The 19,328-nt window shown below is 46.2% G+C and overlaps 1 protein-coding gene across 2 annotated transcripts in view; it reads right to left on the bottom strand.

Annotated features, from left to right (window-relative positions):
- KIAA1549L (KIAA1549 like) overlaps positions 1-5,307 on the bottom strand; it is a 316,042-nt gene extending 310,735 nt beyond the window's left edge. Inside the window, exon 1 of one of the 2 annotated variants that reach the window (XM_061381086.1) lies at positions 4,462-5,307. In XM_061381086.1, coding sequence (XP_061237070.1) covers positions 4,462-4,684 — 223 coding nt within the window. In that variant the 5' untranslated portion in view covers positions 4,685-5,307. The remainder of the gene's footprint in view (positions 1-4,461) is intronic. The other variant, XM_061381085.1, reaches the window with a different exon arrangement.
- Positions 5,308-19,328: the final 14,021 nt, after the last annotated feature.

The following is a 19,328-nucleotide window of genomic DNA, read 5'->3' as shown; positions in this document are numbered from 1 at the left end:
ACGGGGCCATCCCCCATCACTCTGGGTAACTGAGCACATGCGTGAGGGTGCACAGGCATGTAGGCATTAAGCTCTTATTATCCTCTTACCCTGGTTTATTTTTATTACCACCTTCCAACCTACATTCATTTGTTTATATTTATTTGCTACCTTCAGTGGGGTCAACAAACCACCAGCATCAATATCACCTTGGTGCTTGTTAGAAATGCAGAACCAGGCTTCCCTAATGGCTCAGAAGGTAAAGAATCCGCCTGCAATGCAGAAGACACAGGAGACACAGGTTCAATCCCTGAATCGGGAAGATCCCCTGGAGGATGAAATGGCAACCCACTCCAGTATTCTTGCCTGAAAAATCCCCTGGATGGAGGAGCCTGGCAGGCTACAGTCCATGGGGTCACAGAGTCAGATATGACTGAGCGACAAGCACAGCACATAAGCCTTATCCCAGACCTACTGTGTCAGAAGCTGCAACAGGATCTTCAAGTGATTCAAATGCACAGTAAAATCTGGAAAGCATTGGGCTACTTCCTAATTGCCATGAGAATGGGAGTTTAATTTCATTCATTATTGTAACCTCAGAAAGCTGAGGCACTCGAGATACACTGAATGAACGAATGAACTGTTGCACTTGTTTCAAATGGGACTCCAAGCTGATGATGTGCAAAACATTGGAGAGGGGCAAAAAAGACCTCCTAGGTCAAAATTATCCCCCATGTATTGCACTCAATTAGAGATTCCCTAGTGTCAGCAAACCCTTCTTTCAAAATGCAAATACATTCCCTGAATAAAGCAGTCATTCACAACTTGCTGTGGATTACTTAACTGAGATAATTATTCTAACATTTAACAGAATCAGCCAAACTGAGGGAATAGGAGTGAAAGAATGCTGAAACTTCCACAAGTGCCTAGTCTGTGCTGCACATTGTAACAGGCCAGAGGAAACAGAGATAAATCAGGAACTTATAAGCTGGTGGGAGAAGCAGAGGACCCTTCAGGGGAGGGGCAGGAGGGTGGAATGCCTGTGAGGGAGACTTGGGAAGGCTCCAGGGCAGGGAGAGAGTCCAGGGTATTCCTCCCTATAGCATCCTTTGCTCTGGTCACAAAGAACCCTTCTCCTCTGCCTGAAATACCATCATCAACTCTGTCAACATCTACTCATTCTCCAAAGCTCCCAGCCTTTCAGAATTAACTGTGCCTTCATTGCATCAGCTCTGACCACACTGTATCACATTTCAAGGACCCAGAGCACCCTGTTCAAGAGGGACTTCTACAAACTGTATTACCCTTATTCATGTCCGTATCCCCTGCCCCAGTGTAGCACCTGGACAGAGTGAATATTCAGTCAGTTTCTGTTGTTTTATGAGAATAGTTGGCATTCACTGAGCATTTACCAAACACTATTTTAAATACTTCAGCTCTATTAACTCACTGAATCTTCACAACAACCCAGTGAGATTAGAGCTATTATTACCCCCATTTTATAGACAAGAGAACTGAGGCCCAGAGAAGCCAGGTAAAGGAATGACCAGAGTACCTGCACCTAAAAGACACACAGGAAATGTTTACTAACATCAGTTCAGTGGAAGATCAGCAGTTAGGATGATCGGGGAGTCAAATTTGAACTTTACCAATCTTCCTAGAGCATTGGAGGTCAAAAGAGAATGGGGAGGTGTCAGAGGTCGCTGCTATAAAGAACCATCTTTCCCACACCAGCCTCCCACAGGCAAAACAGAAGTCACTGCCTGGGAGCAAGGGTTCCCTGGGGACAGAAGTTAGGAGAGGAAGTCGGAGAGAAGAAACTCCAGACAAGAGTCTTGAGACAGTACCCCAATTCCTCAGGAATATTAAGGCAAAAGACTTTGGGGCAGAGTGGGTGGAGATGGGCTGGAACACACAGGGGCTCCAGGACACAAAGAGCCTGTAGCATTGTACCCACTTGTCAGCCAAGACAAAGGTCTGGCCAGCCTTGCTTAGAAACAAGGTGCAGCAGCCATGAAAATAGCATGACTGTAGCAAGCTAGCTCCCTCAGGAGGACCCAAGTATCATGGGTTTGGCTTCTCAGGCAACTCGGTCTCAGACCCACTCTGCAGTCAGTGCCAGTGCCAAGCCACAGCGCCACCTCAGAAAAACTTCAAAACCAGGGAGTCTTTTGAAAGTAGAAGGTCTCAGGAAACTGTCATTGGTTCTCCTGCCTCCCTCCTGACACTACTTCCTCCACAAATCCCACAGGACTCCCTGCCTTGGGTCTAAGACTCACTCACCCTGCAGTAAAGCTCCTCAGGTGGAAATCAGAAAACAAATGGAAGCAAGCAGGAGGCAAAACAGGGAGCCCAGTGCTTAACTCCTCCACTGAGAGAGAAACAAGTCCTGGCGCTGAATGAGCGGCAAACACACAGAAAACCCTGGAGCCCAGCGGTAGACTTTGGATCCACAGGTAAGCTGGACCACGAGGAATTAGTCATCAAGGGTGACAGCAGAAAGGACACCCAGAAAACACAGATGAGACCAGTCACTCCAGTAAGAAAAGGCAGAGACCTATGGGGAACAACATCAACTTTACTGATTTTTGTTGTTGTTGTTTAGTCGCTAAGTCCTGTCTGACTCTTTTTGGGACCCCATGGACTGTAGCCCACCAGGCTTCTCTGTCCATGGGATTTCCCAGGCAAGAATACTGGAGTGAGTTGCCATTTCCCTCTCCAGGGGATCTTCCCAATCCCGGGATCGAACTCATGTCTCCTGCACTGGCAGGAGGATTGTTTACCACTGAACCACCTAGGAAGCCCTTACTGATTTTTACCATCATTTAAATCAAAGCATCTTTCCTGGTGATCAGGATCACCATACTATGAGAATAAAGGAAAAGGATTCCCAGGCTAAAGCTGAAAGATACAGATCCGAAATTCCCTAAGTCAGGCTCTGGCAGTCTGAAAGTATAGCCAAGAAAAGTCTCAGAGGTTCAGAAGGGGCAATGTCCAAAGGTCCGAACAGAGATCAGAAATTCCAAGCTGATCAAAGGAAATCATCTGACATATCAGGGCAAATAGGATCAATACATAAAAGTTTAAATTTCAAATATTACAAATGGTTGAACTGTTTTTGATATCTGCACTCAAATGAAGAACATCCACAAGTTGGCATATCATAAACTGTTCACAGAACTATTAAAAATTTGATTCATTTAAAATAAAAACTCAAAGCATGTTTCTGATCCAATGAATACCAAGGTATTTACATTTGTCTGACTCAGAACTTACCTTTTAATCATTATACCTAATACACATCATTGAAAACTGAGAGAGGCGTAAAAACTGGGGGCTGAAGTTCTTCAGAAGCTTTTCCCAGGTCTTGGGCACACAGCCAAAGATTACTGAACTTTCTAACCACTATAATCACAACAGACAATTCCTGGACAGCAACTTCCACACAGAGACACCTCATGTCAGTGACCCTTTAAGTGAATCAAAGGAAAATGGGCTTTGAATTAAGCTTTGTAGACAGGAAATATTTTTAACCTAAAACAGTGTGAGCTCCTTTATAATAAGGAGATTTAATTTAACTTGGGGGATGGGGCACACTGAGGGATAAAAACAGTCCTCATTAATCGCTGCTAAAAACCACAGAACTACAGGGTCATATTGGCTGAAACGAAGGCTAAATTCCTTGATAAATGAAATGTACCAAGAGCCCAGAATTTTATCACAAAAGCCTTCCCTTTACAAGTGCCATAGTAATCATTCTTGTTTCAAAGGCAATTGCTGACAGCAGAGTAAGTTTTGAAGAACATTAGCAGAATAATCTCCCCTAAACAGTTACAACAGATTTTTCAAAACAGTCCAAGAAATTACAGAAATCTATTTCCGAAGGATTCTTGGGAGTCAAAGAGTCAAGTGTGGTTACTTTTAACTAACGTTCCTACAAACAGGAACGTTATATACTCGAACCCTTTGCAAGATGAAATTATTTTGGGTACCTCTACCCCCAAAGTAAAGGAGTCTCCTGTCAAAATAGAGAGGAAAACGCCGACATGGGAATTGCCTAAAACTCTCTGGGCCATTCCGTGCAGTCAAAGCACAGTGGCCACCCATCCGAGAGCCCAAGTCATAGTGGACGTCCCCACCCTGAAATGTGTCCTACTAAAACACATCCCTTTTCAGGTATCCTAAACACAGCGTTTCTTTATCTAAATGAAGCATGCCTGTGGGACCACTAGGAAGGATCTGCAACTTGTCCAGAAGGAAATGCACTTCTTTTTACTTCCCCGCCCAACAGTGCCTGCCTTCCCGGGAGACAGATTTCTGACAGTTCGCCTGCTGTTGCAGCAGCAAAGGGCGGGGAAAATCCTAGCGCCGGTGCTGCAAAGATCTCCCCATCCACCGCCACCCGATCAGGTACCGGCCTGGATGGGCCGTCCTGCTCCTCCAGAAACCTCCGCGGGCGCAAAGCAGCCACCAAGAGCTTACCCTGGTCGGCCAGGCAGTGCTCGGGGAGGGCCGCCAGCAGCAGGAGTCCCAGCAGCAGAGGCGGCGCATCCTGGGACGCGGCACGCGAGCCCCTCACGCCCGGGAAGCGCGCAGCTCTCCCGGCGGCCCGATTGAGCCCGCGCGCTCGGAGCCGGCCCCTGCGCCCCAGAGCCGCCGGCCCACCTTCCCTCGGGCCCTGGGGCTTTGCCTCCTGCCGAGCCATGCGGACGCTTCACACATCCAGGCCGCTGCCTCGCTCCGCACCGCTCCGGGGAGCCCAGCCTTTGGCACCCCGGTCCTCACCGGGCATCTCCGGCCCCGGCGCCGGAGGGCGGGGGCGCCGGGAGGCGCGACTCGCTGGCTCGTGCTGCTTTGCCGGGAGCGGGCTCCGCGGAGCCGCGGCTTCACCCGTGCAGCGACCGGGGCCGCATGGAGCCGCGGCGGGAGCGGGCCGGGGTTCCCACAGCGCCTGTCTCCGCGCGCCGGCGCGCCCCGGGCAACGAGGGTGGAACGGGCGCCGCCCGGAGCCCCCACCCCCGGGAGGGCTTCCGCAGACTGAGTGGGTGAGGCTGCGAGCCGCGGGGGCCGGCGGCTGCTGGGCGCGCTCGGGACCCTCCCTCCGGCTTCTGCCTCTCCGCCCGGCTCTCCTCGCTCGCTTGCTGGGGCTCGGGCTCGAGCTCCAGCTCCGGCTCCGGCTCCCGGGCCGAGAGTGTTACTGCAGCTCAGAGCTTCGTCTCATTGACAAAGAAAGCACGTAGCCACCCGAGCAGGCGAGGGAGGCGAGGCAGGCGCGCGCGCGCATCCCCGCGCGGAGCCACCGCGCGCCCCCCGCACTCGCGCGCCCCGCCGGGCTCCGGGCTGGGGAGGAGGACCCCTCGCGGCAGTTCAGGCACCGCGGATGTCCGCACTAGGGCGATGGGGGCGGGTGGCTTCTTTTCTTCGCTATCCTTCGGCTAGAGAAGGGGAGATCCGCAGGAGAGGTCCTCCGGCCCGAAAAGAGGGTGGGGGGGTGGTGCTTAAATAGTTGTGGTTAACGTGCTGAAGAGGTCAGAAAGCTCTTCAGCCTGGGTTTTGAAAAGTCCTTTAGAAGGCGTGGGGGGTGGGGGGGGGGGGGCGCGCGCTTTGTGCTATTCACTACTTCTCCAAGGGGCCCTCGACATCCGTATGCCTGTTTTACCGCCGAGGAACTGAGGAGCCTGTGGCCTAGTTGCAACACGCTGGGTTAAAACGCATCACAAATGTTTATAGCAGCCACACTGTGTGCAAAGCCGTGCGCATTGGAAAAACCAGGGAAAAGTCTCTTCCTGAAAGTCCCTTCCTGAAAATAGGACAATTAGACAGTCAGTTACTGTGCGAGACACCGGAGATCTAAGTGGTGAGCAGAAACACAGTCCCTGATGTGAAGAAGTTCCAACTCTTCGTTCAACGGTTCTTCCTGACTGCCTGCTAGGTGTCAGGCACTGTTCTAGACACTGAGGACAACAGCCGCCAGCAAAATCCCTGCCCCCTTACAGCTGACATTCTAGTGGAAGTACACTGGCGGTAAACAAACAAGTAGTAGACAAGATGTCAGCTGGTGAGGGGGAGGGAGGCCTCACTAAGACGCTGACATTTGAGCAAAGACCTGAAGGAGGTGAGGGAATAAGCTTGGCAAGAAGAGCATTACAGGAACAGGGGGCAGTTCAGTTCAGTCGCTCAGTGGTGTCCAACTCTTTGCAACCCCATGGACTGCAGCACTGCCAGGCTTCCCTGTCCATCACCAACTCCCGGAGCTTACTGAAACTCATATCCATCGAGTTGGTGATGCCATCCAACCATCTCATCCTCTGTTGTCCCCTTCTCCTCCTGCCTTCAATCTTTCCCAGCATCAGGGTCTTTTCCAATGAGTCAGTTCTTCCCATCAGGTGGCCAAAGTACTGAAGTTTCAGCTTCAGCATCAGTCCTTCTAATGAATATTCAGGACTGATTTCCTTTAGGATGGACTGGTTGGATCTCCTTGCAGTCCAAGGGACTCTCAAGAGTCTTCTCCAAGACCACAGTTCAAAAGCATCAATTCTTCGGCGCTCAGCTTTCTTCACGTCCAACTCTCACATCCATACATGACTACTGGAAAAACCATAGCTTTGACTAGACAGACCTTTGTCAGCGAAGTAATGTCTCTGCTTTTTAATATGATGTCTAGGCTGGTCATAGCTTTTCTTCCAAGGAGCAAGCGCCTTTTAATTTCATGGCTTCCGTCACCATCTGCAGTGATTTTGGAGCCCAAGAAAACAAAGTCTCTTACTGTTTCCATTGTTTCCCATCTATTTGCCATGAAGTGATGGGACCAGATGCCATGATCTTAGTTTTCTAAATGTTGAGTTTTAAGCCAACTTTTTCACTCTCCTCTTTCACTTTCATCAAGAGGCTCTTTAGTTCTTCTCTTCCTGCCATAAAGATGGTGTCATCCGCATATTGAGGTTGTTATTTCTCCCAGCAATCTTGATTCCATCTTGTGTTTCATCCAGTCCTGCATTTTGCATGATGTACTCTACATATAAGTTAAATAAGCAGGGTGACAATATACAGCCTTGACATACTTCTTTCCTGATTTGGAACCAGTCTGTTGTTCCATGTACAGTTCTGTTGCTTCTTGACCTCCATACAGCTTTCTCAGGAGGCAGGTCAGGTAGTTTGGTATTCCCATCTCTTTAAGAATTTTCCACAGTTTGTTGTGATCCACACACTCAAAGACTTTGGCAAGGGTGAAAATCCAGGGACAACAAGGGTGAAAACCAGGGGCAGCACCAGCTGGGGGTACTCAAGGCCTGGAAAGTGTTAACTCTCACTTATTGTGCATCTGTAGGATAGAAATCACACAATATTTCATCGTAGTCTCACATTTCTTCACATATTATCTTTTCAGAAGTCAGATACGTCTTATCATCCACCTAAGATATGCTGAGACACAGTAATACCTTGTTTGTATTATTATTATTGAAGGTTGCTATTCAATTAAATCAGTTCTACTGTTTTTTTAAAAGTTGCAGTCTAATTGAGGCAATAAAGGGCTTCCCAGGTGGCAGTGGTAAAGAATCTGCCTTCAATGCAGGATACACAAGACATAGGTTAGATCCCTGGATCAGGAAGATCCACTGGAGTAGGAAATGGCAACCCACCCCAATATTCTTGCCTAGGAAATTCCATGGACAGAGAAAGCTGGCTGGCTATAGTCCATAGGGTCACAAAGGGTCAGACATGACTAAGTAACTGAGCATTTCATTCCATGAGGCAATAAAACAACTCCAAAAATCAATTTGAGCCACTAATGAGAAAGCCATGATTCAGACAACATAAGATAGGAGGCACAGTGCTGGCCACAAGGGGTGATCCCAGGGATAGGAGGTAGGGGAGATGGTGCAGGCGGTCCAGGCAGAGTTGGACGGAAAGATGCCAAGGTTTGGAGCAGCAGAGGTGTTTAGGAGCAGGGAGCAGGGAAAAGAGAGCAAAGTTGGGAAGTAGAAATATGCATACGTGGGGCCCTGGGGCCACTTATTTGACGCAAAGAACTCTAATAGGGAGAAATGGGAGGTAGAGGGGGAAAGGAATATGGAGACCAATTAGTGGAAGACTTCAGACACATTTGGGCTTTTCCCCAAAGAGAGGGGGAGGAGAGGGGGAAGTCACTCACAGAAGCACAGGTCATGTGCCAGGCTATCTGTGAGTAGCTGAGGACATAAAAGCCAGAGTGATGAAAGTAAAAGTCGCTCAGTTGTGTCTGACTCTTTGCGACCCCATGGACTGTAGTCCATGGAATTCTCCAGGCCAGAATACTGGAGTGGGTAGCCTATCCCTTCTCCAAGGGATCTTCCCAACCTAGGAATCAAACCCAGGTCTCCCACATTGCAGGCGGATTCTTTACCAGCTAAGCTACAAGGGAAGCCCAATAATACTGGAGTGGGTAGCTTGTCCCTTCTCCAGGGGATCTTCCTGACCCAGGAATCGAACTGCGGTCTCCTCCATTCCAGGTGAATTCTTTACCAACTGAGCTATGGGGGGAAATATAAATCCTTTAGTAGTCATAGCCTCAGCTACTCTACCCCCAATCCTTTAATGTAAACTGAGGAAGCTTGAGAGCTGACTGAATTTGCATGGAAAGGTACAGAACGTTGTTGGCCTGAGACAGAAAAGATCCAGAAGGGGAGAGGCGGTGAGACAAGAGAGGCAAGACCCAACCAAAGCTGGTTCTCCACAAGCATTGAGAGACAGTGGAGAGATTTGGGGAACAGAGATTTGGGTTGAGAGATAGCAAAGTATATCTTCTGTGTTGTACATGGAATTTTCCTTTCAACAGTATTTACCACAGTTGGACAAGGTATCAATTACTTGTCAGTGGTTTTGGTGGTTAGACTGGTGTTTTATTGAATTTTTCTCCCTGATGATACTGGCCTCGAGAGCAGACACAATCCTGTCCTCCAGAAGCCCGCAGTCGAGGGTCTTCCCTGGCAATCCAGTGGTTAAGACTCTGAGCTTTCACTACAGGGAGCACGAGTTCCATTCCTGGGTGGGGAACTAAGAACCTGCATACCAAAAACAACAATAACAACAACAAAAAAAAACCCCACGGTCTAGAGTCTAGTGAGAGAGGGCAACACATAAAGTGTTAGCTTCAGAGAGATGCAGCAAGTGTGAGCTAGAGGCATGTATGCACAACATCCATGATGTGGGCATGTGGGGGGTGGCTGGCTATTTCTGCCTGGAGGAAGAGGAGAGAGAGGAGAGGTGAAAAAGGGAAAGGAGGCATTTGCCAGCACCGCAAAGGGCAACCTGGAAAAGCAGGGGGGTCTGCAGGATTTTGCAAGGGAGGGTTAAGCATCTACGAGGGTGGCACAGAAAGGACCTTGGGAGATCCTGCTTCAAGGCCGGAGACCTAAGCTGGAGGCAGATGTAGGGAGGCTGGGTTTGTACCTTTTCCTTATCCAGTAGGAACAACTCCAGAGAAGCTTGCTCCTGGCACAGGAAGATTGATGAGATCCCCGTCCTTGATTGAGGGTACAGACTGACCCTTGACTTCTTATATTTAAATTCCACTCTAGGACTTCCTTGGTGGCACAATGGATACGAATCCACCTGCTGATGCACGGGACATAGTTTGATTCCTGGTCTGGGAAGATTCTACATGCCACGGAGCAAGTCAGCCCACGCGCCACAGCTCCTGGGCCCGCACTGTCGAGCCTGTGAGCCACAGGCGTATCTGCACACTCTCAAGCCTGTGCTCCCCAACAAGAGAAGCCACCTCAGTAAGAGGGCTGTGCACCACAACCAAGAGTAGCCCCCACTTGCCACAACTAAAGAAAGCCCAGGAAAAGTAACAAAGAGTGCCACCATAAATAAATAAAGCCATGAACTTAAAGGATCCCCTAGGAAGCCATAGTAAAAATCAGTTTTAAAAAAAATTTTAATTAAAAAAAAATCTGCTGTACCATTTTACTAGCTGTATAACTTTGGGCAAATCATATAATCTCTGTCAGTCAGTCAGTCAGTTCAGTCACTCAGTCATGTCTAGACTCTTTGCGAGCCCATGGACTGCAGCATGCGAGGCTTCCCTGTCCATCACCAACTCCCAGAGCTTGCTCAAACTCATGTCCATTGAGTCTGTGACGCCATCCAACCATCTCATTCTCTGTCGTCCTCTTCTCCTCCTGCCTTCAATCTTTCCCAGCATCAGGGTCTTTTCCAATGAGTCAGTTCTTCGCATCAGGTGGCCAAAGTACTGAAGTTTTGGCTTCAGCATCAGTCCTTCCAATGAACACTCAGGACTGATCTCCTTTAGGATGGACTGGTTTGATCTCCTTGCAGTCCAAGGGACTCTCAAGAGTCTTCTTCAACACCACAGTTCAAAAGCATCAATTCTTTGGCGCTCAGCTTTCTGTATAGTCCAACTCTCACATCCATACACAACTACTAGAAAAGTTATAATCTCTGTAGATCTCATCTGTAACACTGGAAATAGTAAGAGGACCTATCTTTTTGGGTAGGTGGTACCTATCCACTTTTAAGAATCTAGTTGATACATGCCAAGCATTTACTCTTAATAATCAGAGTACACACAATAAGCACTCACTGTTACTGGGCAAAGTCGTGTCCGACTCTTTGCAACCCCATGAACCACAGCACACCAGGCTTCCCTATCCTTCACTACCTCCTGGAGTTTGCTCAAACTCATGTCCATTGAGTCAGTGATGCCATCCAACCACCTCATCCTCTGTGGTCCCTTTCTCCTGCTTTCAATCTTTCCCAGCATTAGGGCCTTTTCTAATGAGTCAGCTCTTCGAATCAGGTGGCCAAAGTATTGGAGCTTCAACTTCAGCACCAGTCCTTTAGGCGATGAGTATTCGGAGTTGATTTCCTTTAGGACTGACTGGTTTGATCTCCAGGCTGCTCAAGGGACTCTCAAGAGTCTTCTCCAATACCACATTTCAAAAGCATATGACAACTGCAACCTTCTTAAACCATAAACCCTTTTGTTAATTTTCATCTATTTAAACAGGGCTTTGAGACTTTCCTTATGTGTGTATTTATTGCTACATGGCTTTATAAAGTCAGTATCTTTTGTGCAAAGTATTTACAAAGCAAGATGGTGGGGAGGGGTGGGGAATCAATCTCTGGTAGTGGTTTTAGGCCCTCAACTTGACATTTCCACCATTGCTATGGAGGGTAATGCCTGGGCCGGGTTCATTTTTTTTTTTTTTGCAACAAACAGATATTTCTCCTCTTTCAAATCTCTGTTACTGACACTCCCTGTAGGTACAAAACCCAGGTCTACACCGAAGTCCTTCTTTCATGTACACAAAGTCCTAGATCCCTGCGTTGTGCAAGGCCCTGCCCCCACCCTCGAGTGAAGGAGTCAAGTCTTACATGATTCTGCCTCGCCTGGCAAGTGCTGTCAGACAGGGTGGGTGCTGTAGGCACACACAGAAGGGAGCTAAGAAAGGAATAACTTGGTAGAATGGACTAGAGGAGAATGAGACAAGAGAGAAAGGGCCACTGGGAAGGAGGCCGTTGCAGAAATATGGATCATCTCAGTTTCCCCTGTTGCTCAACCTATTTTTCTAAAAGAAGTTCCCAAAGTTCACTCTAAGGCCCAGCACAGCAGGCCCAACAAGGTGGAGCCAGCATGCATCAGCACCAGTCCAGGGGCCCAGGTTGGGCAGGCTGATCGTGGTCCTCGACATGGCTCCTAACAGCAGCCTGGAGATTCAGTGTTTGTCGATCTGACCCAGTTTCCCATTAATGACATTTCAACTCCCCAGGTTCTGGCTAATGGTTCTCCAAGTCCTCCAGTGGGAGGAGAAAAGTAGTTTTTTAACCATCAAAGGTTAATTCATCTTGTTAGTATTCCTCTTGTTTATAGGGCTCGTCCAATCACAGAGCAGGGATCCATTCCAGGCATTGGCTCTGGGAGGCCGGCTCATTTTCCCATACACTTTGCCTTCATGTTCCAGCTTAGCTACATTGAGCCCTTTCCTCCAGCCCTGTGGGGTGGGAACTGGGATTGGCCATTGGTAATCTCACTGATTCACAACCTGGGTTTCAGTCCTAACTCTATCACCTAATAACTGGTGACCTAGGGGAAAAATTTTAAACTCTCTGTGCCTCAGCATTCCTCTTTCAGAAAACTGGAGATATCTACACAAGATATATCAAGGTATCTATCTAACATAAATAAAACCATGTCCACACAAATACCAGTATTTATAGCAGCATATTCACAGTAGCCAAGAAGAGGAAACAACCGAAATCTCTATGAATTGGTGAACGGATAAACAAAATGTGCTCCAAAAACCTGCTATTCATCAATAAAAAGGGATAAAGGAGGGGTTGGGTGGAAGGGAGGCTCAAGAGGAAGGGGATACATGTATACATATAGCCAGGTGGCAAATGGTAAAGAACCTGCCTCCAAGCAGGAGACACAAGAAACACAGGTTTGATCCCTGTGTCGGGAGGATCCTCTGGAGTAGGAAATGGTAACCAGCTCCACTATTCTTGCCTGGAAAATTCCATGGACAGAAAAGCCCGGTGGGCTACATGGCTACAGTCCACAGGGTCACAAAGGCGGACATGACTGAGCATGAATGCACTATAGCTGATTCACTTTGTTGTAGACCAGAAACTAATACAGCATTGTAAAGCAATTAGACCCCAATAATAAAATGAAATAAAACAAAATAAAATAAAGGAACGAAGTTCTGAAACATACTACAGCATGGATGAACCTTGCAAATAAGATGTAAATGAAAGGAGTCAGTCATAAAGGGCCACACATTATATGATTCCAGGTATGTAATGTCCAGAAAAGGCAAATTCAAAGAGACAGAAAGTAGCACAGTGGTTACTCAGGGCTGAGGGGTGTGACTAACTGCGAAGGGCACAAACTTTCTTTGATGATAGAGATGTTCTAAAATTGGATCACAGTGATGGATATATAACTCTGTGCGGCCGCTGCTGCTAAGTCGCTTCAGTCATGTCCGACTCTTCGAGACCCCAGAGATGGCAGCCCACCAGGCTCCCCCGTCCCTGGGATTCTCCAGGCAAGACCACTGGAGTGGGTTGCCATTTCCTTCTCCAGTGCATGAAAGTGAAAAGTGAAAGTGAAGTCACTCAGTCGTGTCCAACTCTTAGAGACCCCATGGACTGCAGCCCCCCAGGCTCCTCTGTCCATGGGATTTTCCAGGCAAGAGTACTGGAGTGGGTGCCATCGCCTTCTCCGATATAACTCTGTAAATATACCAAAATTCATTAAACTTGTACACTTAAATCTAGTGAATTTGATGCTATGTAAGTCATATCTCAATAAAGCTGTTTTGAAAAAAAGACTAAGCTTGGCACAAAGTACTCAATAAATCTTTGATGTTATTTTTATATATAAAAGAATATTTATATTTCAAATTTTATTTTAAAGTTCTATCATTTTTGAAAGGTCTATAAGAAGTATAATATAAACAGTACATATTCTAACATGGATATTAGCCTGCTAGCAATAAATGCCAGCTCCTCCAACCAACCAATGTGCTTTTTTGCCAAAAGCACTTCTATTTTATTAGAAATTCCAATCAAGTGCATCTTCAGACCAGGTGACACCAGCATCCCTTTAGAGGCAATATGTGGGAATTTCACGGCAATCCAGTGGTTAGGACTCTATGCTTCCACTGCAGAGGGCATGGGTTCAATTCCTGGTTAGGGGAACTAAGATACCACATGCTGCACAGTGAGGCCAAATAATAATAATAATAGAGGCGATATGCATAAAAATAACATCTCCCATTCGTGAGTACCTATTACAGGAATGAGAGCGGATACTTTCTGTATGTTAACAAAATCACATCTAACATTCTTCACAATCTCTAATTTAAGCCACCATTTTTTCTTTACTTCTCTATTCATTCAATAAACCTTTACTGAGGTCTATCATGTGTCCAACACGGTACTCACTGGGACTATGAAAATGAGTAAGAATCCCTCACCCTCAAGGTCTCAGGACACAGCAATGGATAAATTAAGTTACAAAACATCGATGACATAGGTGAAAATGACATAAAGTAGCACATATGAAATCTCTTCCTGAGTCGAGGAAGGCTGGCAGAGGAGGTGACACTTGAGCTGGGACACATCCGGTAGACAAGAATGGAGTGAGAGAGAGGGCATCTGAGCCATGCCCAAGTACGGAAGTACAAGCCAACAGGTACCTTCCCACAAGACCAATCTGCTGATACGGCTGCTTAGTATGAGAAGGAAAGCCAAGAGGGATTCTATTGGTGAGGCAGACAGAGGATATATCACAGAGAATCTCCTCCTAAGAGACTTGGACGTTATCCTGAAAGTGATCATTACAATTTTAAAGCAGGAAATCCCATGGATGGAGGAGCCTGGTAGGCTACAGTCCATGGGGTCGCTAAGAGTCGGACACGACTGAGTGACTTCACTTTCACTTTTCACTTTCATGCACTGGAGAAGGAAATGGCAACCCACTCCAGTGTTCTTGCCTGGAGAATCCCAGGGATGGGGGAGCCTGGTGGGCTGCCGTCTATGGGTTCGCACAGAGTTGGACACGACTGATGTGACTTAGCAGCAGCAGCAGCATCCAAAGGCAAATCTAAGGTTTCCACGTGAGGAGCTTGTGGGGAAATAGTCAAGGACTTGACCTGAACCTGTATTTGATGGGTAGAACTCTGCTTTCAGAACTTTGCCCCTTTTGACCGATGAATAGTTCCTTTTCATTGTGTTGTTAGACTCGTATTTACTTGCACTGCCTCCCTTGCCCCAAGCATCTCCTTGTTATCTCCAAAGCTGCTGTCTTAATCAGAACTGAATTTTAATAAGACCACACAGCAAGTAATAAGGAGGTTGGCTGGAGTTGAGAGAGGAGGGTGAGCTGGAGGCAAGGAAGTCAGATAAGAGTGTTAGCTTAGACAAGTTCCTTGGGCTTCTCTAGTGGCTCAGATGGTAAAGAGTCCGCCCGCCAATGCAGAGACCTAAGTTCGATCCCTGGGTCAGGAAGATCCCCTGGAGTAGGAAATGACAACTGACTCCAGTATTCTTGCCTGGAGAATTCCGTGAACAGAGGAGTCTGGCAGACTACAGTCCATGGACTTGAAAAGAGTCACACACAACCGAGTGTCTAACACTAGGCTGAAGTAGATCTAACAGGGGTAACTGACAGGAGGAGGAGGGCGGTAGAAACCGAAGAAAACATTCAGTTTTGGACTGGAGTGAAAGGAGATTTCATTAACCAAGATCTGGGAATATCAGAAAAGGAGGTTTGGCGGGGGAGGGAGGGGGGCGGGATGGGGGGTCAGAAAACAAGAGCTAGAAAGGGCATCTAGAAAGAGATGTCCATTAGGCCCAATTTTCACACATTTTAATGGATATATAAATTTATAGATCTTGTTAAAAAAGAAGATTTGATTAACTAGATCTGAGGCCACCCAAGAGGCTGAATTTCTTTTTTTTTAATGTGGATCATTTTTAAAGTTTTTATTGAATTTGTTACAATATTGCCTCTGTTTATATATATATATATATATATATATATATATATATATATATATATATTTTTTTTTTTTTTTTTGGCCACGAGGCAAGTGGTATCTTAGCTAACTGATCAGGAACTGAACCCACACCCCCTTTGGAAAGCAAAGTCTTAACCACTAGACCACCAGGGAAGTCCCTGCATTTCTAAAACATTCCGAAGTGATGAAGTGATACTCATCCTAATCAATAGATCCCACTTAACAGAAGATTAGGTCGTTGAACACAGAGCTTATATCCTATCTCAACAAATGAATTTTTAGAAAACAAATTCCTGATCTTTGGTAGTTTTGAGAAAATAGTCCACCTTCCCATCAGTTAAAACAAAAACCAGCTTTGTTTCAGTTTTTTACTTCCATGAGATCTGACAGAATGTGGTCCACTGGAGAAGGGAATGGCAAACCACTTCAGTATTCTTGCCTTGAGAACCCCATGAACAGTATGAAAAAGCAAAATGATAGGATACTGAAAGAGGAACTCCCCAGGTCAGTAGGTGCCCAATATGCTACTGGAGATCAGTGGAGAAATAACTCCAGAAAAAATGAAGGGATGGAGCCAAAGCAAAAATAATACCCAGCTGTGGATGTGACTGGTGATAGAAGCAAGGTCCGATGCTGTAAAGAGCAATATTGCATAGGAACCTGGAATGTCAGGTCCATGAATCAAGGGAAATTGCAAGTGGTCAAACAAGAGATGGCAAGAGTGAATGTCGACATTCTAGGAATCAGTGAACTCAAATGGACTGGAATGGGTGAATTTAACTCAGATGGCCATTATATCTACTACTGCGGACAGGAATCCCTCAGAAGAAATGGAGTAGCCATCATGGTCAACAAAAGAGTCCATAATACAGTACTTGGATGCAATCTTAAAAACGACAGAATGATCTCTATTCGTTTCCAAGGCAAACCATTCAATATCACAGTAATCCAAGTCTATGCCCCAACCAGTAATGCTGAAGAAGCTGAAGTTGAACGGTTCTATGAAGACCTACAAGACCTTTTAGAACTAACACCCAAAAAAGATGTCCTTTTCATTATAGGGGACTGGAATGCAAAAGTAGGAAGTCAAGAAACACCTGGAGTAACACGCAAATTTGGCCTTGGAATGTGGAATGAAGCAGGGCAAAGACTAATAGAGCTTTGCCAAGAAAATGCACTGATCATAGCAAACACCCTCTTCCAACAACACAAGAGAAGACTCTACACATGGACATCACCAGATGGTCAACACCAAAATCAGATTGACTATATTCTTTGCAGCCAAAGATGGAGAAACTCTATACAGTCAGCAAAAACAAGACCGGGAGCTGACTATGGCTCAGATCATGAACTCCTTATTGCCAAATTCAGACTTAAATTGAAGAAAATGGGGAAAACCACTAGACCATTCAGGTATGACCTAAATCAAATCCCTTATGATGATACACTGGAAGTGAGAAATAGATTTAAGGGCCTAGATCTGATAGATAGAGTGCCTGATGAACTATGGATGGAGGTTCGTGACACTATACAGGAGACAGGGATCAAGACCATCCCCATGGAAAAGAAATGCAAACAAGCAAAATGGCTGTCTGAGGAGGCCTTACAAATAGCTGTGAAAAGAAGAGAAGTGAAAAGCAAAGGAGAAAAGGAAAGATATAAGCATCTGAATGCAGAGTTTCAAAGAATAGCAAGAAGAGATAAGAAAGCCTTCCTCAGCGATCAATGCAAAGAAATAGAGGAAAACAACAGAATGGGAGAGACTAGAGATCTCTTCAAGAAAATTAGAGATACCAAGGGAACATTTCATGCAAAGATGGGCTCGATAAAGGACAGAAATGGTATGGACCTAACAGAAGCAGAAGATATTAAGAAGAGGTGGCAAGAATACATGGAAGAACTGTACAAAAAGATCTTCACAACCCAGAATATCACGATGATGTGATCACTGACCTAGAGCCAGACATCCTGGAATGTGAAGTCAAGTGGGCCTTAGGAAGCATCACTACGAACAAAGCTAGTGGAGGTGATGGAATTCCAGTTGAGCTATTCCAAATCCTAAAAGATGATGCTGTGAAAGTTTTGCACTCAATATGCCAGCAAATTTGGAAAACTCAGCAGTGGTCACAGGACTGGAAAAGGTCAATTTTCATTCCAATCCCAAAGAAAGGCAATGACAAAGAAAGCTCAAACTACCACACAATTGCACTCATCTCACACGCTAGTAAAGTAATGCTCAAAATTCTCCAAGCCAGGCTTCAGCAATACGTGAACCATGAACTTCCTGATGTTCAAGCTGGTTTTAGAAAAGCCAGAGGAACCAGAGATCAAATTGCCAACATCCACTGGATCATGGAAAAAGCAAGAGAGTTCCAGAAAAACATCTATTTCTGCTTTATTGACTATGCCAAAGCCTTTGACTGTGTGGATCACAAAAAACTGTGGAAAATTCTGAAAGAGATGGGAATACCAAACCACCTGATCTGCCTCTTGAGAAATCTGTATGCAGGTCAGGAAGCAACAGTTAGAACTGGCCATGGAACAACAGACTGGTTCCAAATAGGAAAAGGAGTACGTCAAGGCTGTATATTGTCACCCTGTTTATTTAACTTCTATGCAGAGTACATCATGAGAAACGCTGGACTGGAAGAAGCACAAGCTGGAATCAAGATTGCCAGGAGAAATATCAATAACCTCAGATATGCACATGACACCACCTTTATGGCAGAAAGTGAAGAGGAACTAAAAAGCCTCTTGATGAAAGTGAAAGTGGAGAGTGAAAAAGTTGGCCTAAAGCTCAACATTCAGAAAACAAAGATCATGGCATCTGGTCCCATCATTTCATGGGAAACAGATGGAGAAATAGTGGAAACAGTGTCAGACTTTATTTTTCTGGGCTCCAAAATCACTACAGATGGTGACTGCAGCCATGAAATTAAAAGATGCTTACTCCTTGGAAGGAAAGTTATGACCAACCTAGATAGCATATTGAAAAGCAGAGACATTACTTTGCCAACAAAGGTCTGTCTAGTCAAGGCTATGGTTTTTCCTGTGGTCATGTATGGATGTGAGAGTTGGACTATGAAGAAGGCTGAGTTCCGAAGAATTGATGCTTTTGAACTGTGGTGTTGGAGAAGACTCTTGAGAGTCCCTTGGACTGCAAAGAGATCCAACCAGTCCATTCTGAAGGAGATCAGCCCTGGGATTTCTTTGGAAGGAATAATACTAAAGCTGAAACTCCAGTACTTTGGCCACCTCATGCAAAGAGTTGACTCATTGGAAAAGAGTCTGATGCTGGGAGGGATTGGGGGCAGGAGGAGAAGGGGACGACAGAGCATGAGATGGCTGGATGGCATCACTGACTCGATGGACATGAGTCTGAGTGAACTCTGGGAGTTGGTGATGGACAGGGAGGCCTGGCGTGCTGAGATTCATGGGGTTGCAAAGAGTCGGACACGACTGAGCGACTGAACTGAACTGAAGAAGGTTATACCTCCCCACCCATTACTATGTGACTTGCAGTGTCTTATGGGCTTCCCTGGTGGCTTAGGCGGTAAAGAATCTTCCTGTAGTGAGGGAGACACGGGTTTGATCCCTAGGTCCAGAAGATTCCCTAGAGAAGTGAATGGCTACCCACTCCAGTATTCTTGCCTGAAGAATTCCCTGGACAGAGAAGCCTGGAGGGTTACAGTCCATGGAGCACCAAAGAGACAAACAGGACTGAGCAACTAACACTTTCACTTTCTTTCCGGTCCTGCTTACTTTTCCCTCCCCACTGATATGAGACTTGGCCATATGACTTCTTTGGTTAATGGCATA

Source organism: Bos javanicus, chromosome 15 (genome assembly GCF_032452875.1).
Source record: "Bos javanicus breed banteng chromosome 15, ARS-OSU_banteng_1.0, whole genome shotgun sequence".
Lineage (NCBI taxonomy): Eukaryota > Metazoa > Chordata > Mammalia > Artiodactyla > Bovidae > Bos > Bos javanicus.
Note: the sequence above shows the minus strand (reverse complement) of the source record. Positions and strands in the feature narration are given on the sequence as shown.